At 33.3% G+C, this 19,367-nt stretch overlaps 5 protein-coding genes across 5 annotated transcripts; 1 reads left to right on the top strand and 4 right to left on the bottom strand.

Annotated features, from left to right (window-relative positions):
- Positions 1-4,260: 4,260 nt before the first annotated feature.
- LOC131623310 (ubiquitin carboxyl-terminal hydrolase 6-like) lies at positions 4,261-13,696 on the bottom strand. Its single transcript, XM_058894312.1, has 18 exons — positions 13,545-13,696; positions 12,787-12,932; positions 12,465-12,500; positions 12,265-12,372; positions 11,757-11,857; positions 11,534-11,660; positions 11,126-11,185; positions 10,980-11,047; positions 10,629-10,679; positions 8,895-9,003; positions 7,907-7,995; positions 6,416-6,485; positions 6,226-6,306; positions 6,019-6,114; positions 5,151-5,199; positions 4,954-5,064; positions 4,798-4,872; positions 4,261-4,571 (listed from the first exon to the last, which is right to left on the bottom strand). Exons 1-18 carry the CDS (start codon positions 13,552-13,554, stop codon positions 4,516-4,518), a joined length of 1,443 nt encoding a protein of 480 aa, XP_058750295.1. The 5' UTR covers positions 13,555-13,696; the 3' UTR covers positions 4,261-4,515.
- Positions 13,697-13,907: 211 nt separating this feature from the next.
- Positions 13,908-14,879, top strand: LOC131623250 (uncharacterized). Its single transcript, XM_058894245.1, has 2 exons — positions 13,908-14,399; positions 14,484-14,879. Exons 1-2 carry the CDS (start codon positions 14,217-14,219, stop codon positions 14,754-14,756), a joined length of 456 nt encoding a protein of 151 aa, XP_058750228.1. The 5' UTR covers positions 13,908-14,216; the 3' UTR covers positions 14,757-14,879.
- Positions 14,880-15,099: 220 nt separating this feature from the next.
- On the bottom strand, positions 15,100-16,546 carry LOC131623248 (uncharacterized). The gene is made up of 2 exons (XM_058894244.1): positions 16,296-16,546; positions 15,100-16,223 (listed from the first exon to the last, which is right to left on the bottom strand). Exons 1-2 carry the CDS (start codon positions 16,493-16,495, stop codon positions 15,380-15,382), a joined length of 1,044 nt encoding a protein of 347 aa, XP_058750227.1. The 5' UTR covers positions 16,496-16,546; the 3' UTR covers positions 15,100-15,379.
- Positions 16,547-16,876: 330 nt separating this feature from the next.
- LOC131623284 (uncharacterized) lies at positions 16,877-17,821 on the bottom strand. Its single transcript, XM_058894284.1, has one exon. The coding sequence runs from the start codon at positions 17,819-17,821 to the stop codon at positions 16,877-16,879; it is 945 nt and encodes a 314-aa protein (XP_058750267.1).
- Positions 17,822-18,009: 188 nt separating this feature from the next.
- Positions 18,010-19,119, bottom strand: LOC131623283 (uncharacterized). The gene is made up of 2 exons (XM_058894283.1): positions 18,908-19,119; positions 18,010-18,735 (listed from the first exon to the last, which is right to left on the bottom strand). The coding sequence occupies exon 2, from the start codon at positions 18,721-18,723 to the stop codon at positions 18,010-18,012; it is 714 nt and encodes a 237-aa protein (XP_058750266.1). The 5' UTR covers positions 18,724-18,735; positions 18,908-19,119.
- Positions 19,120-19,367: the final 248 nt, after the last annotated feature.

Below are 19,367 nucleotides of genomic sequence, written 5' to 3'. Positions count from 1 at the left end.
TATAAAAAATGTACGATTATAATAACATTTTCTAATTTGCAGTGGTCCAAATGCAATGGGTCAATAAAATTTAGTTTGTCCAAGTTAGGTTTTCACAATGTGGGTAAATTGTGTTTTGCTTCCTTAAATTTTGAATGTTAAATATGTTAATCATATTTTAACTACGGGGTATATTTGTAATTGCAAACAAATGGGCTTATTAAGTGTGATATTCACCATGGAGGGAACTTTATTTTAACAAGCACGTGTTTTACAGGGGGGAGTGAAACCATTGTACAAGGGCAAGACGCTGATAAATGGAGTTTTTTCGAGAAAGTTACTTAGTTAAAAACTAGGGTTATAATAAGTTTAGACTTTGGAGAAACATATCATGACTTGATGAATGATTTATTCATTTCATTGATGATGTACAAGTTGAAGAAATTTCTAATCAGAGCCTTGATAGTAGTGTTGAGGGTTATATCTGGGTTGAACATGGTGTTGAAAACATGCTAAGCAATGTGTTGAAGTCTTATGTTGATCGATTCAGTGAAGGTAGTGGTGATAATGATGATAAAGGCATGAGGTTTGATGAGAGTGAAGAAGAAAGAACATGTGAAATACATGAAGAATTTGTACAAGTTGTGGTGGAAAGACCATTTGATGGTAATAAGGTTGAGGTGAATGGGAAGTCACTTAGATTAAAGGTTATAGTGTTTAGTATGTGTCCCATTTACTATGAATGAATTGAAAACTGTGTGATAAACTTTTTACATTTGGACCGTGTGAGGAGGAAAATATCAAGGAAGAATACCTTATCAAGTGCTGCTAAACGGGTGTCAGAAACAAATGCTACTAAGGGTGTGTCTGAGGTAAATGCTACTGAAGGTGTATCTGAGGCGGATGCAATGATTGAGGAGATGATGGCAGCTTTTGAAGATGAATCATCCCAAGATCTACAATCTCAAGTGTGTAATCCTACACCTGTTGTTGAACTAGCTGAGAAGACACAAGAAGAAGTTGAGAAGAATAAACCACTTTAAAAGAAGAAACAAGTTTAGAAAAAGAAGCAAGTTTAGAAAAATAAACAAGTTGAGAAAAATAAACCTCAACTACCTAAAAGGAGTAGTGATAGGTTAAAATTTGTTTGGAGGTCTAAAAACAATGCGGACCCAGGATCAACTTCAGATGCACCATTGGAAATTTATGACTCTCGTGGTCCTAAAAAGAAAATGAAGTCATGGGAAGAAATCTCCAGGCGAATGACTCGGTAATGCTTAATTTATGCACAATATGTTTTATTTTTGAAACATCTATATAATGTAATTTAAGAACATTAATGCTTAATTTCCAATCATAATTTGTAATGGAAATTAAGAACATAAGTGTTATGCACAATATGTTCTACTTTTAGAACATATTTGTAATGTATAATATGTGCATATTTTAGATCAATATGTTTTTTTTGTCTCTATTAAAAAATAATATATTTTAATCCCTATAAAATTTCTTGCATGCAGTTAAAGCTGTCAAATAAGCCCAATTTTTCAAAGCCCCAATTTTTTGGCCCCATTTTATTAAACCCCTTATTAATGAGAAATTTTTTAGGCCCCTTAATTAATATGTTACTTTCGGGCCCTACTGGGGGGCTTATTTTGTTTCAAAAATTTCATTTCTTGTTCCAAGAAGAATTAGTATTCTTGTAATTTGTAAGGTAGGATTACATGGTTAAATTGTAACAAATCTATGTTTTACAAACTAATCATTCATCCTTAAACAAAGTTCCTCCATATTTATGATAGAACCCCTAAGTTTATTAATATTGAGCCCAGTATGGTAGAACCCCAAACATTATGTTGAGTCCAGTTTGAAATTTTGTTTAAATTTTGTTTCTCTTTGTCGTATTTTTAAGTGAATTTGATGTGATATACTTGTGTTTAAATACTCTAATTTGATTTTGGTAGATGGCATATAATTGCATAATATTTTCTAACTGGATTTGAGTGATTAAAGATTGATATTGTTTGATTAAGGATTAGTTAATATGGAGAATGGAATATATTAGTAGTATATTTCTCAATCCCTGGTCAATCTTTGGGAACTATTATATGATAATAAACTATGATAATAGTAGGAGTTCGTTGATCAAATGTAATTTGCATGTATCATGTTTTTGATATAATTAAATTAAATAATAAAATTAGTGTATGGACATGTTCTACACGACTTAGTCTCAAAATGTATATCCTGCACATAATAATGAGCCACCAAATAATATAGCATTATTCACTCTAAATATACTTAAATTTAGATTGAGAATTGATAGCATATTATTGAAATTTATGCAGACTTGTGAATCTAGTTCTAACTAAAAACTGTTTAAAGTTAACTTGTTTATTTTTAGAATATTATTTTTCAAAATTAAAATTTTATTTTTATTTTAAAAGAAATTTTTAATTTTTAGTTTGGGGCCTTAGGGCCTTTCAAAATATTGGGGCCTTATATTTTTAGGGCCTATATATTTGAGGGTTATTATTGTCATATTTTTTTAGACCCCCTTATTAAGTGCACAAGGGCTCAAATTTTTTGGCCCCTAAATAGACAACTCTACATGCAGTTTTAGACTTTGTTATTTTTAAAATTTTAAAAACCGTTTAATTACCCTTAAACTTTCAAATATTTGAATAATTTTTTCATACATATTTAGAATACAATAAAACATTTCTTTACCAAATTTTAGAATTTTTTAAAATAAGAAAAATTAAATATGAATTTTTTTAATTTCAAAAGATAATGATAAAAGTAATGAAAACTTCGACTTAGAAATCAAATTTTGAATTTCTTTTTATAAAGGAACTTTATATAATGTTATAAACATGTCTTCAAAATAATCATTTAAAAATACACATTGATTTAACAGGAGAGACTAAAATTACATGCATAATAATTCTTTATTTATTGACTAAAATATATTATTTTTATAATATAGACTAAAACTAAAAGTTGAAATATCTATAAGAACCAAAAATATATTTAACCCTAATTACTATTCATTCTGACACAACCAACAAGAGAAGAGGCATGAGCGAAAAACTAGTACTTGGTTGTGAGAGAAACTAATATGATAAAAATTATTAAAATTCAAATGTCACATGTGAAAAAATGGTAAAATATCCTTCTAAGTTGATGTTTCCAAAATTGAAGTGGTATTCATAACCATAACCCAACAAAAACATTTGGCAGTCATGATATCATCACTACTACGAATAACATATTTTACAATGGTTATAACATACATATAATTAAATTTGGTGGTCCGTGGTAAAGTATCATGTTGTAGTAAGTGAGCTACTTACCACCACTGATTAATCGTCATGATAATAACTAAGAAAGCACACTGCATATCACCATAATTGTAATGAACAGTGAAAAACTAAAAGCTAATGAGTTCGATACCAGCAACGCCATATTTGACATTTATTTATCTGAATAGCTCGCTACATACAACCACGGTTGAAAACAACCATGGTGAAATAATTTATTTATTTTTAAATTTTTATTTATTTTACAATTGTGGCGAGCCTATTTTATGAAACTCTCAATCCCTCAGACGAGACGAGATTATATGTAGAGCTTATTGATGAGACTTCAAGTCCCTCAAAAAAGGTGTTGAGCCCCGTAGAACAAGACATCAATCAAACCCCCAAACAGGACTCTCAAACCAGACTTCGATTGCGTCCATTGAATGAGATTTTAAATTGGTATGAGACCAAACTTTTTTTTAAATACTTAAAACGTTTTTAAATGTATGAATAATAAATTAAAAGATTAATTTTACCATCCAATAACATAAATATACATTATTAAGAAATAAAATATAATTAAAATCATATAAATTTTTAAAAAACAATATCCCAAAAATAAAAAATTATTTAAAAATAACTTAAAATTTAAGTAATTTTTTATAATAAAATGCTGAGATAATAATATTTTATCAAAAATTATATAAACAAATTTTTTATTTGAAACTTCATAAATAAAATCTTCATAAACTTTTTAAGGATAATTTAATAACACTATGAATAATTTATACAAAAATCTGAAACTAACAGACCCTATATTATATTCACAAGTCAAATAGAATTTTTTTTCCTTTGAATTTCGTTTTGTATTATAATAAATAGTAGCATTATCAATATTAATGTGTATGCTAATTAAGCATTTTCCAAAAAAGACAACGCTCTAATGTCATGTTCATAGAAGTAGGCTGGTAGGCTGGACTTCATCAAATAAATATAACTTGGTATTCGGCTAACTCTTGAGCTCAGTTGAGAGAAAGGAGGTTACTCAGGATAGCAAGTGCTCTCAAATTCTTATACATCCTTTAAAAAAATACAATACCTAAATTAAACAAATAAGACTAACTAACATTCATCAAAGTTCAAATGGTAAAATACAAACAATGATCCGTGGACCATACTTTTTCACAATGCTTAAATCTGAGGTAAAACATCAAACATGCGCTCTTCTTATCAGTTACAGAGATACAACACGAGCCTTGTACATGATTATATATGCCATATGCCAATCACCTAAACACAAAGAAAGATGATTTAACATGTTTTTATCATATCATAATATAAAACAAAGTTGAAGATGAAGAAAGCAGTTGCATTTAAAATTTCGAAATAATAAAAACAAACTATAAATTGACTGATCCTTGGAGGAACAGTATATAGAGGTACACATATTGATATTTTACTGAATGTCAGCTCATGCTAGGCTCAATTAAAGTAAACTAATTCAGTATATTCTCACCTCCTCCAGATAGTCTAGTGATATCATCTTGTATTCTAGGTTTTGGATTGTCATCATCAAACTCTATCCATTTCCCTGTCAAAAATAATATATATAGAGTGATTAATAGTGAGATAGTCATATACCAGATAAAAACAATTGTTTCCAAGAACTAACCATTTTCTTGCTTGACCCAACCAACATAATGTCCTGAATCAGCACTCCTACCCTTGTGGGTCAATACAGCAACCAAATCATAAACTCCAGTCATTTGGGGTTCTTTTTCACCTATAGACAAAAATGGAGTAAAAACCAGAAAGAGGGTTGACACTTGACAGAGAGAAAAAATGTAGAAGAATGTAGTAAGTTTCTACCTTCCTCCATTGGAGCAACAGATGGTTCCCCTCCTCCATTTGAGGATCCCTAAATTAATGCAAAAGACAGTATAAGCAACTAATGCATTCTATTTATACACATTTATAAAATGTATAATGGTGATTCCATGGAATACATATGTGCATATTCTTGAAGTGTTTTTTCTACTGAATATCACACCTGAAGCATTATGTCGTTTTAACTACCCTACTATAAACCCATGGTTGCATCTCCCTCTAAATCTTTGCTGCTTTGTATGGAATCCAAAGTACTTAAAGCATGAGACTTGGGGATCCGCATATCATCGAAATTAGTTTTCTGATCTTACTTCGTTTAAAACTTTCTATAAAATATGCATTCAACAAGTTCAGCTGTTGAATTATAAGTACTCATTAAGTAATTAAGTACAAAATTTTGTAAAATTTAAAAATTGATTGAATATTTTTTCACACTTCATTTTCACATGACATACTTAGTTTAATACTACCCTCGTTCCTTTATATAAGAGACAACTCAATTTTTAGGTTCATTGATCAGTACATAGACTAAATACAATGATTATTCAATGAACCTAAAAACTGAGTTGTCTCTTATATAAAGGAGCGGAGGTAATAACATTGATAGTATTAGTAGTCCTTTTTAGAACATAACAAGTTATGTTGATAAATGAAAATATTCATATCATTTCATGGAGCATGAAATCCTAACCCCACCATTAAGAAACAGGATTCAACACCTCCCTTTTTATTCTCACAATGAAGCATGGGATAAAATAGTTATTCCATACTTTCATGCTAGCAAACCTTGCAAACAGAGAATGGAATTACCATCATATCAACATAATGTTAAGTTTGGATGTTTCCTTACCTCAGCATCGGACATTTTTACATCGCTTTCCTTGCGAACAGAGCTTTTCTCGTTCACTTTCAGACCAAGCTTTTTGCCTTCCTCGTCTCTTAGGAACTGTGTGCACAAAATACAGGATTAGAATATATACCCGCACATTTTACTAGGCAGATATTTCTTTATTACAAACAGCCATCACGTTTTCAAATGTCAAAACAAAGTGGATACCTGTCTAGGAGCTTCCAATTTCTTTTTAAGATCATCAGAACAAAGATCATAAACATCCAACTCCAGAGGATAATCTACTTTCTGACATAACCAAGCACAGTTGCGTTATAAAACAAATTGAGAAAGCAAACAAAAGGAAATTTGTTCCATCCCAACCATATCCAAAAAAATAAAAGACAAAGATAGTTACTCGCAAAATTTTAGCCTTCTGGTTTGATTCCCTCTTCCAAAAGAAACGGACAAACTGAACAGTCAAGTACCTTGAAAAAAACCAGTTGAAACCACTCAAAATTGCATCTTCAGAGAGCAATTAATTAGAAGAAATGAAACACAAGAAACAGAAGATCTCCATGAGGCCAATATTTTGAAATCCAATGTAGTCAAAAACCGGACCAGTATGTTGATTGTGCGTATGACCATTGAGAAAGATAGCAGGGAATAGCACAAGATCTTAACAACTTTTTCATGTAATTTCTAAGATGTATACAATTGAAATTCGTAATGTGATCCAAAATGATAAATTAAGGACTCAACTGGAATTGGTTTTGTAACTCCACGCAAATAAGGCTGACTCATTTTCACTATAAATGTTAGAAAACCACCCTGGCAAACTCAACTTAGAAACCAACCCTATCTAGACTATCTATGCCTTTTTATTCATATGCAAGAAGACATGAATCATAGAATAAAACTATGATAGTTTAAATTATGATTTTGCCTTCACATTTTCTGTGGGTAAGTTTTCTTTGGGAAGGGCATGGGAGAGGCTTATAAATATAAGCTGTACAATATGGAAAAAGACAGATAAACCAACAATAGAATGGGATTCCACTCATTTTCCTGTTACAGATAAAATCAATTATGAGCCATGACTAACAGGTTAGGCTTTTAGTTTAGATTAATATGATTCATAACAAGGTACTAAAGCCACTGTGACTAAGTGGTTACTGGTCAGGAACTTTTCCCCGCCACATCCATGCAGATTTACTATACAAAAAAAGGGAAAGATGTAAACCACTAGTTAGTAATGTTAGAATAGTTGTTGTGTTTGTTAATTTCTATATTGGTTAATATGTTTTTCTGTTAGACCAGTGACTTATAAATAGGACTAACTTTTCCTAAAGAGTTGGGAAGATTGTTATGACTTGACTACAGAATATTCTGGAGGAGGGGAAAATAGTTCCTTTGTAAACCTTTTTCTTTTGAATCAATAAAATTCATGGGCAAACAATCTAGTTTCCTTGATTCTTGAGTGTCAGGTGGTGGTGGGACCCTAACAACTTCATACCTAAATGACTATGATAGAAACTGATCCTAAACGATAAAATTTAATAGTAATTACAATGAGTTTTCCAAGAAATTCGAGAGTCTTGGATCTCTCCCTTCCCAAATGTTCGAGAGTTGGGTCTCTCCCAATAACCACTCACTAATTCCCAGCTGATCAACTCCCTAATGTCTTCCCCTATTTATACTAGACCTAAACACACTTAATTAATTGTATAATAATTATAATAATTATCCACTAACTCGCCTAATAATTTAATAACAGTTACAGTAATTGAAGAGTCTAACAGACTATTGAATAGGGGAATGTGCTCCAAGTTCCAACTGAAATTGCATGGCAAAGGCAAAAGGGGCGGGGTGAAAAAAATCATATCTAATTCAAGAAGAGAGTAATAACCTTGGCAGGGCATTGATGCGTGATTCCTTCAGGTAAACAGCACTACGACCCAAAGCAGCAGAAGCCTTTTCCAACTCTGATTTCAAAGCCTACAAAAATCAGTTATGTTAATAAAAATCTATGTAGAATTCCAACTACAAGGCTATTAGGTAGACATCAGATATTTTGTACTGTTCAAAAAATTTATATAGCAAATGTTTTAGGGGATAAATTAGTGGTGGGGGGGGAGCTATGTATCAGAAGACATACACAACTCTAAACTAGTGACAGTTAATCACAGCAGTATTAATAAATGAAACAAGCTGTCAGTTATAACTAACCACTGTTAGAATGACATTATCCAGTTAAATATTTCTAATTAAGAATTATTGCACAGTAACTTCGAACAAAACCAACACCTCTGCCTAAAACCCCACCAACCTCTGAACCAAAACATAAGGAATTAGTACACAATAACTTTGACCGAACCTAACACTTCACTAAAACGGGAAGTACCCACTAACTTTGGACCAAACCCAACACCCCTGCCTAAGGTCCCGCCTACCTCTGCACCAAAATAAGATAATATGTGTACAGGTGAAAGTACTAAAGTTAAACTACCAAGCTCCTGACTTCTCATGGTAACCAAGAGCTTATTATTATTGGGCAATAGAAATAATCATGACTAAAATATTGAAATTACCAAGTCTACAGATTTTCAGCAATCCAACATGTCGTTACACTTTCGCATATGCAGTGGCGTAGTTATGAAGATTTATCAAGAATAATTATTGTAAAATCTTAGAGCGTATTGAGAGAGGATAGAAGGTGAGTCAGAATATATTATATATACAGATCAAGCAATGAGTATTGAGGATAGAAAAGAAATGATAATCAAGCAAAACAGATACACTAAATATGGGTCATATGAAGAAATCAACAGCCTTAGTGAACAATACACGTGTACATGCACTATCGATAATTGGAAGAGATCAGCTTTAGCACTTACATGTTTTAGTCCTTCATGCAAATGGTTTACCTCCTGCGATATGTGGCATTTAAGTGAATAAACAGATTCAGTTTCTGAGCTTTCTTCATTGCTCTCTTGGCAATAGATCCTGAGGATTTATCAAATCACTAACAGACAATGGGTGTTGTATATAAAAAGGATACAATCTTAAAAACTTCACAAAAGATTTAATAGATTTCTGAACATAAAAATCATAAAAATTGCCAGCATTATCCATACTTAGTTGAACTAAGCCAGACAAGAAAAAAATATTCAAATAAAGTCAAGTAAGAAAAGAAGTTAGAAACAAACTAAAAAATTATTAAGGAAATGAGACATGGACACATAACTACAGGCATAAACTACTAGGAAATGAGACTTGCCAGTCCTCTACACAAAAAGCTACCTAGCTCAGTTAACTTGAAACCGTGTCCCTTCAAATAATTAAAAGAATAATTTAGTGGCTCAAATACTCTAATTGCTCAGCCGAAGAAAAACTTTTTTCATGCACAGTTTATGTTCCTTCAGAGCTTTGAAGGTCATACCGAAACGAACTGCATGAGCCTGCTGAGTTTACACCTCATTAAATAAACTAGCTCGAGTCTCTCCTATTTCATGTGGCATGTTTTCATCCCCTCTTGGTGGATCCATGTGTTGTCATCTTGATTCTCAATTTATATACATTATAAATGGCGTTTCTAATTAATTTTATGAAATTAACCTATAGGTTTAAATATAATTTCTGTCCTTCATCGTTTACTTAACATTCATTTTGGTTCTTTATCTTTTTTATTATATTTATTACGTTAGTCGTATATAATCAGAGTCTTTATGTCATGTATCTTCATTGGGATTGCACATAATGTCATTCATTCACAACCTTTTCTAAATAATTTGAATTTAAAAATCTATTAACAAGGTAAGTAAAGTTAAGTCATCTCTTAAGGATTTCTAAATTATCGATAACAAAAATTAAAAAACAGAACACAAATAAATTGAGGGGGATTTTAGTCCATGAAAATAGTTTGTAATATAAGAGGCTATCAATCAATTGAAAAAAGGCTGATTCACTGGTTATGAGGATTTTCATGAGGTATATTATAGGTTCAAAGAATTATTCCATTTCATGATTTTACTTCTGATTGACATAAAACTAACCAAGCAACCGACGACTAAAGAAGGTTGTCATTGGATGACATTATGTGCAAATATTCCAAATGAAGATATGTGGCATATAAGGACTTTGGGTATACTAAAGACTAAAGAAGGTTGTCATTGGATGACATTATGTGCAAATATTCCCAATGAAGATATGTGGCATATAAGGACATTGGGTATACTAAAGGTTAACGCTCAACATTTAAGAAAGAAAAAGGACTAAGACATATAAAAAAAGATAAAAGGACTAACACGATGTCATATAAGGACTTTGGGTATACAAAAGGACTAACGTTCAACATTTAAGAAAGATTAAGGGCTAAAACAGACAAAGGACTAACATGAATATTAAGTAAAAGATAAAGGACGAAAATTATATACGTATACAAAGCATATTAGGATGCAAAGAAAGCATTTGTCATACATTCTAGACAGGTATGTCCAATCACTAACAGCAAATAGTAACAACAAAAGTACTACAAAAGACAAAATATAAACCTACAAACAGTTTAGTTTGTGACTGTAATTAACGTATTGCACATGAGGCCCAAAAATTGTTGAAGTCTCGAAATGTACCTGCTCTTAAGTTCTACGCCAAAGAGAGCCTTCACAGCATCAATATTTTCACTGAACAAGTGACAGATAAAATTAGTGAGATTGAAATAAATATTCAGAGCAAAAATATGTTGACAAAAAATAAAGCATAATAAACAGAGTTCGTAAAACCTATAAGACCACTTTAAAGTTGCATTTTAAACTCATTCGACCAGACGACAGAGAGTATATCTAGGAGTGAGAAGAAGACAGATACTGGCGCTTAACCAACTTATTAAGTCTGCCTACTTTTTCTAAATCATAAATAAAAGATACAACTTACAAGATACTGCAACAATTGCACTTTTTACTAAGAAATATGAAGAAAATTACCTAGATCCAGGGGATCTTAGAGATTGTGAAAGTGTGTATAGAATTTGTGTCCAGCATTCTTCAGCATCCTATTAGACATGAAACGTTAAATATCAATGCAATAGAGCAATGAAAGTAATTCCAAATAAAGCATGCAATTTATGAACCTGTTGCATGAACACTCCATTATGCAGCTGACCAAATTGAGGATACTTTTTTCGCAATACCTGGCAAATGCCGAAACAAATCAGGACGGTACCATTTCTTAATATGTAAAGCAAAAGTCAAACAGTAATCAATCATTAAAATAGATATGGAAACAAAATTTACAATATACAATGGCAGAGAATAAACTACTCTATTCAAATGACAAAAGCAGTAAATAAAGCGGCAGAAATTAATTATCAATATTTTACTAAAATCACATTCCCCCTTTGAATGGTATAGTCATAATTTCAGAATGGCACGAATGTATTTTCCACAAAAAAGGGGCTTGAACCAATTTTACCACAACAAACCCATACAGTACTTCAATCAGCAAAAAGTAATCATTAACTATATAACCAACAATGTACCATCCAAAACTGCATAGGGGCCACGGGTTTGACACTTTTATCAAGCTCACTGAATAAGTCACGGGTTGCGACGGTCAGCATATGAGACGACTGATCGACATCATTGTTTCGGCCTGAATGTGAGTAACTGATACCAAAAAAAGTTCAAATATTGTTAATCATATATCAGCTTCAAATACAGCAAATAAAAATGTTGATTAATGTCTCCATAGAAAAGACGTACTCAATCAAAGCCGACTTCAATTCTGGCACAGAATGGAGGCATTGCAATGTTGAGTTCATATAACAGGTATTTCCCAAATTGAAAAGACCAGCCGTATGTCCCTGTCCCAGAGAAAAAAGGGGGGTAATCAAATATTCAAACATAAAAAATATTCTGATTCAATCCAAGAAAAGAGGTAGTTTCTGAATCTTTTCTTTCCCAATCAAACCTCATGGTTATTAACTTATTATGAATTTTAAGAAAATTGATAAGTGTGTGAAAATAAAAAGGATTATCATCAATATGTTTTTTATGGTCTTTGGCGACAATAAACTTTTAAACTAAAGCAAATATAGTTTAACTTCAAAGTTCTATAGATGACATAACATGGGGATCATTGCAATCAAGAATCTTATGAATACATACATGTTAATTTGAGTTACAGTTTTGAAGAATCATATGACATACACTTGACTACTCTAGAATTTATGAAATACAGTTACTATATAAAGAAAAAGTTGAAACTTACAACAGCAGCTACTTGTTCTTCTTCAGGAAGATCTTCAACAAAAACAGTTCCTTTCTCTGGAGTTTTCACGATTTCATCAGCAGTTCCCATCATCATTAGCTTTTGACCCTACAGAAGATATATAATTTAGGTCATTCAAATAAAAAGATGTATGGAATAGAGTAAAACATTACTGAAAAACACATTCTATCACCACTAACCGCTTTCACTCCTAACCTTTCCCAATCAGCATCATCCTGCATTATAAGAGAGGGAAAAAGGTAGAAAAACAAATTAAAACTCCGTTCAAATTTCAATACAGATATATATATATATATATATATATATATATATATATATATATATATATATATATATATATATATATATATATATATATATATATTTCATTAGACCTGCACAGGTAGGCTTATAAAAAAAATAAGGAAACATCACATTGAAATTGAAATCAGACAAAGCATGCTCAATTCTTCAACAGTTTTCTACTTGGTATCACATTCAACAATCTATTTATCTACTTACCTTTAAAAGACCTCCCTTGACCATAATTTTTTGTCTTTCAGGAGGCACTCCAGTTAGGTCAAACAATTGGACCTTAAAAACATAAGGGGGCTGGCTGGTATCAATCTCTACATCTTTGAAAAGTTCCTTCTGCCACTTAACACTCACTGCAGAGCAAGATCAGTATTAAGCATCAAAATCAATTAAACAGCCTAATATCACATTAAAAATAGACTAATTAACAATTGACAATGCATCAATTCATTAATATTAAACCAAATTCTAAGCTTTATGGCAAAACAAAACCAGAACCTCCACAATTATCCTAAAGAAAATCCAGTTCATCCATAACACCCTTTAAAGAGATGTAAAACAATGCATAGTAGTTTGACTTGAAAAGAAGCTCAACATAACTAAATCTCACCATTCCAAAGTTCAAATACACCAAAAAGCACTTCTTAATTACACAGAGTAACAAACCACATAACTTGAAAACGGTAAAGCAAAGATAAGAGAACATTAACACGCAAAAATCCAAGCTTAGCACAATCTCATAAAAAGAAACCATAATGAATCTAAACCAAAAACCTCATCCCGTAAAAATTCCCAATTAACACATTTTTCTAAACCTAAATTACAAACAACACTTCCAATTGATGCCAATTACACAACAAGAATCAAAATCGATAAGATTAAAAATTAAAAATAACAGAAATCCAAATTAAACGAATGGGTGATATAAATGTTATTGAAAATCGAAGGAAGAGAAGGTTCGGAACCTGTAATCATGGTGGATAAAGTAGAAAGATCGAGAAGGGGAGAAGAGAGTGAGAGAGAAGAGTTGAGAAGAGTTTGGCTTGAGAGAAAGGGCAAATACGATACGAAACAAATCGTGCAATTGCGGGCTTTCTCTGTTATATAGTTGAGGCCGAGACGGGTCCTTGGCCCAGTTTTTCTCTTCGGGTTTGGGTCGTGGTCGGTTGATGAAACGATATACGACCCGATAACGTGGGTCAATTTTCTTCCATGTGAAGTTGTGATTTGGGAACATAAGGTTTTCAAAAATTAAAATTTTAAAAAACAACTTTGTAAGTGTTTTTGTAAGAAAAGCTAAACTTTGCTATTTTTTAAAGGCTAAATTACCTCTAGGGTACTTTAACTTATTTAAATGTAACAACTTGGTCCTTTATGTTATTTTTGCTCCACAATAGTCCTTTAAGTTACCTAACACTATCAACGTTGCCCTTGGTCAAAGGTTCCGTCCCAAAAATGATGATTTGTCACTAACGGTGCTGAGCTGTCCGTTAAGTTATGCTGACTGTGAATATATCATATTGTTTATTTAATTTGGGGAAAAAATTCCTACAAATCGTGAACCCTAAGCTTTCTGGGTTTACAATTCCATCTCATTCCCAAAACCGTGAACCCTAATTTTTTTCTCCTCTCCGTCAATGGCCCAACTCGGTAGCAGCGCAACAAATCGTAGAGCTGAGAACTCAATTTCGTTAATATCGAGTGCGTCTCAATCTGGAATTGAACCGTTATGTTTGTGTGGATCCAAAGCAGCGATAAGATCAGTTAAGAAGAAAGGAAGAAACTTGGGGAAGCTATTTTGGGGATGCAGATACTTTAAGGTATGTATGTTGTGATTAGGTTGGATATGATATTTAATTCTTATGTGTCTGAGTTGGGTTTAATCTTGTTGATTTTGTTAACAGAGTGAAGATGATAATCCTGGTTGCAATTTTTTTCTGTGGTATGAAAATCAACACAGTGATGAAAGCAAACAAGAGATACAACACGCTGCATTATCAAGGTGTTTTAAATGTGACGAAAAGGATTTACAACTCAAGATGCTTAGGAGGGATGACAACTACAACAAGGATATCATGAAGAACATTTTGAAGATGATGAAGATGCTATTTTATGTCATAATCTGTTTAGTTTTGATTGTTGTAGTGTTGATTTGTATGTTGTTTAAGGAGTGGTGATCATAGTTAATGTTAATGTTATGGTTGTAACAAGTAGTTTTTGGCCCCTTGATGTAATATTTTATGACAATTGGAGTTTAATGCTATCTTCTTGATCTGTGTTGCATATTCCAGTTTTGATACTGCAATTTACTACTTAGTGCAATGTACAAATGAAGATCTGGTTGTTACAATATAAGAATCAGTAAGACATAGTTGTTACAATTTAAAAACTTAAAGGATCTGTTTGTTACAATTTAAAATCATAAATGATCAGTTTGTTACAATTTAACACATGACTGATATACATTGTTACACAGAAACCAGTTTATAACAATGTTATACACAAACCAGAATTAGATAGTAAATCAATAAATAACCAAAACATTGCATATTCAATCAACCAAAACATTGTCAGTTGGTATTAAACACTTCATAACAGAATTACATAGTAGATAGCTGAGTACTTAACTAGATCCCAAAAAGAAATTCAACCAGTTTACATCAAGGTTACATAGTAGATAGGATAGTACTTAACTAGATAGCTGGTATTAAACACTTCATAACAGAAAAACCAGTCAAAACATTAGATCCCAAAATAATCAAAACATTAGATCCCTAAAAGCACCAAACAAGGTTACATCCTATTTGGATTTTCTTTTATAAGGCATCTTGGGTCTCTGACTTGTTGGTGGCTGAAATGCTGCTGTTGGTCCTTGTCCTTGTCTAGCCCTCCTCATGGCAAGTAGTTGAGCAACTGTGATTGAGTGGCGTGTTTGAACTCCTTGTTTTTGGGTCACTGCTGATTGCCTTGTTTGAACTCTACTTGTTGGTTGGCTTTGGATGGTAACATTTTGAGACTGCTTTTTTTGAACTCTATTTGTAGGTTGAGACTGGGCAGTTGTGGGAGTTTGGGTGGGGACAGTGGTGGTACTTTGAGATTGGGCAGTTGTGGGTGTTTGAGATTGGGCAGTTGTGGGAGTTTGGGTGGGGACAGTGGTGGTACTTTGAGATTGTGCAGTGGTTGCATTGCTGGACTGTCTTGGTGCAGATGGACATGATGATTTGTTATGTCCAGATAGACCACATGCTGAGCATTTATTTGGCAAGCCCTTTCTGGAAACAGTAGTACTATCCTTCCTCTTTTCATCAGCATCTCTATTTCTTCTCTTTTTTGGCCTCCCAGGTGCCCTTCTAGATGGGGGAGGAAGAATGTCAGGATATGGTGTCAATTCCCACAAGTTCTCCCCATTTGTTGGATATATCAGAGGTGCATAGCAAGCTTGGTATGTCTCCTTCCTAAACCAGGAAGGAATGTACTCAGTAGGATCTTCAGATCTATTGAGGATACAAGACAATGCATGGTGGCATGGAATCCCAGTCAGCATCCAACTCCTACAAGAGCACTCAAACTTATTGAGGTCAACTGTGAATTTTTCCCCAGTCACACTAGTATGCCTCACTTCATAAATCATGTTGCCTGATAACCTGGAAAAAAGAGGATTATATGAGTATAGTGTTTCAGAATTAATGTCATTTATGATGTGTCATTTGAATTACCTTGCTATAAAAAACCTTGAGAATTCCTGCCTTCTTTCTAGAACTTTCTTAATTCTTGGTAGTACAGACTCATCATACTCTTCAATTTTGGCTCTATTAGTTGCCCATCTATCCATGAGGTACCCTCTGATCTCCTCCATCATTGTTACAATTGGCTTTTGTCTTGGTCCAATAATAACACTATTAAAAGTTTCAGACATATTGTTAACCAAAACATCACTTTTTGTTGCATATTTGAATTGTGATTTACTCCAAAATATAGGAGGAATCTTCAACAAATGCTTGTATGCTTCCTCATTAACCTTTCTCATCTCCCTCATTTCCCTTTCCCATGCTTGGGGATAAGTTGCCTTTGCTGCCCTCCACATTAATTCCTTCAATTGCTTGCCTGGAAACCTTTTTCTAAAGTTGCTATATAGATGTCTAACACAGAATCTCTGGTCAACTCCAGGCAATAACTCCTCTATTGCAGGTAACAGTCCCTAATCATGTAATGAACAAACAGTGTTACATAGTAGATAGGATTTAATTTGTTACATTTTTAAAAGACAAAGGATTGAATTGTTACAAAACAAAAAAAGTTAAGACAATAATGTTACCTTCTGCTGATCTGAAATGAAAGTGAATTTCTTACATACTTCTGGTCCTCCCAAGTCTCTAACTAGCAGGTCAAAAAACCATGCCCAAGAATCTTTTGTCTCAGCTTCAACTACAGCCATTGCAATGGGCAACATTTGATCATTGGGGTCTCTCCCAACTGCTGCAAGAACCTGCCCACCATAGTTGCCCTTGAGAAAACATCCATCTATTCCTATTATTGGTCTACAAACTTGGAAACTTTTCTTGCAAGCTTCAAGGCACATATAAAGTCTATGGAAGCTTGGTAGTAATGGCCTGCTAACATAATCTTCTGGTTGTTGTTCAAATTCAGTAGGATTCACATCAGTTGCTTGGACATTGATCTTAATGGTGCTGTTTGGGTTAGATCTTAGTAGCTCATGTGTATAGTCATAAAGTCTTCTATATTGTTCCTTGAAAGACCCTTCAACCATATCTAATGCTGCCTTTCTTGCCCTGTAAGCTTTCATCCTATTCATTCCAGCATTCCATTTTTCATGTACTTTGTCACAAATAGCAGTCAGTTTGACACTGGGGTTAATTCTAACTGTTGAATACAACTTCTTCCCTAGCCAGTTTGTATTAAACATCCTAACATTATACTCTCTACTACAAGTGTGATTATCATTTAATGTTCTTAACTGCCAAGTATCCTCATGTGGCAATTTAGAACACAAAGCCACCCATCCACAACCTTCCTTGCAACCCACTCTGACTCTAGTCTTATCATTCTTCAGGTATCTTAAATCCCTACCATTGTGAACAGCATAACTTGCTACAGCTTCCTTGAACTCTTCCCTTGTTGAAAACAAGCTTCCTAACACCCACTTATAGTCATTGAACTTCTTAGGAGGAACAAATGATGGATACTTTACCTTCTCACTCTCATCTGAATAATCACTACTCATGTCATCCTCACTTATTAGCTCTTCAGTTTGATAGTCAGAGTCGGACAACCCATGACATACCTTCCTACCTATGCTCCTTTTTTTAAATCCAAAATCAAGAACATCTTCCTCACTTGATGTTTCTACACCATCTGCATTTAATCCTTCATCCACTTGTTTTTTCTTTGGTCTTCCCTTTTTTCCCTTATTTAAGCTTCCTGAACTTGCCTTTTTTGGAGTTCCACTACCACTTTTTTTTTCTTTGGTCTTCCATTAGTCCTCTTCCTTTTTTTAGATGTCTCCTCTGGCAGTAGTTCATCAAGAGGTTGATCATTCTGGCCAGCTATGAACCCTTCTCCAACTAACAATTCTCCAAATCCATCATTTAAAATCTCATCAGCTGAGTCATAAAACCCTTCTATTATGTCCCTGTCAGTTACTTCACCTACTTCAGTTTCAGAGTGGGCCTCATTTGTTTCAGGTTGGGCCTCTTTTGATTCAGATTGGGCCTCATTTGTTTCAGGTTGGGCCTCAGTTGTTTCAAGTGGGACCTCAGTTGTTTCAGGTGGGACCTCAGTTTCAGCTGGGACCTCAGTTTCAGGTGGGACCTCAGTTGTTTCAGGTTGGGCCACTATGTCAGGTTGGGATATAGGGTGAACAATGTATATATCAACTTTTCCATTTGTCTTAGACCAGTTCAGTGCTTCTATAGCACCATAGTCATCTTCTAACGCTTTCAATGTCCCAGCAAAGTCGTACCAAATTTCAAGCACCCCTGGATATCCCATCTCATTAACAACCCCCAAAATCTCAAAGTAACTCCATTTATCAGCATCACATTTCCAGTTCGACACTTCCCCTTGTTCATACTTATCACCGGCGAAAAATCCCCCATGATGGAAATCAACATAAAACTCATCCATGTCCAGATTGACCTAAGAACATCAACAACACAAACCCAACAACCTAATGATTATCAAACCCTAACATTGCTAACGTCAACAACACACACACCCAACAACCTAATGAGTATCAAACCCTAACATTGTTATTATCAACGACAAACACACATTCAGCAACAATCAGTTTAGAATATGTGATACATACCTCAGCAATGCTCTTGTGTACGAGCACCTTCGCCTTCAGCTCCGTCGTCGTCTACGAGCACCTTCGCCTTCTGCTTGACCTTCTACTTTCTTCACCTTCTGCGTGACCTTCTAATATCTTCACCTTCCTTCTATTTTAGAGTTACAACGTAAAAAAATTAATTTTAAACATAAAAGAATAGTGGACACATAGGACTGGACACATCAACAACTTAATGGACACATCATCTTTTTTTAACATGACATTTGACCAAGTCCAACGTTGAGGACGTTAGGTAACTTAAAGGACTATTGTGGAGCAAAAATAACATAAAGGACCACGTTGTTACATTTAAATAAGTTAAAGGACCCTAGAGGTAATTTAGCCTTTTTTAAACAATCGTCTTTTAATCTATAATATTCTTAATTATTTTTTATTTTTAATTTTTTAATGAATAATGAAAAATAATTTTGATAAAAAT

This window comes from Vicia villosa, unplaced genomic scaffold (genome assembly GCF_029867415.1).
Source record: "Vicia villosa cultivar HV-30 ecotype Madison, WI unplaced genomic scaffold, Vvil1.0 ctg.000060F_1_1, whole genome shotgun sequence".
In the NCBI taxonomy this organism is placed as follows: domain Eukaryota; kingdom Viridiplantae; phylum Streptophyta; class Magnoliopsida; order Fabales; family Fabaceae; genus Vicia; species Vicia villosa.
The sequence above is the reverse complement of the archived record's forward strand: the minus strand, read 5'-3'. Positions and strand labels throughout refer to the sequence as shown.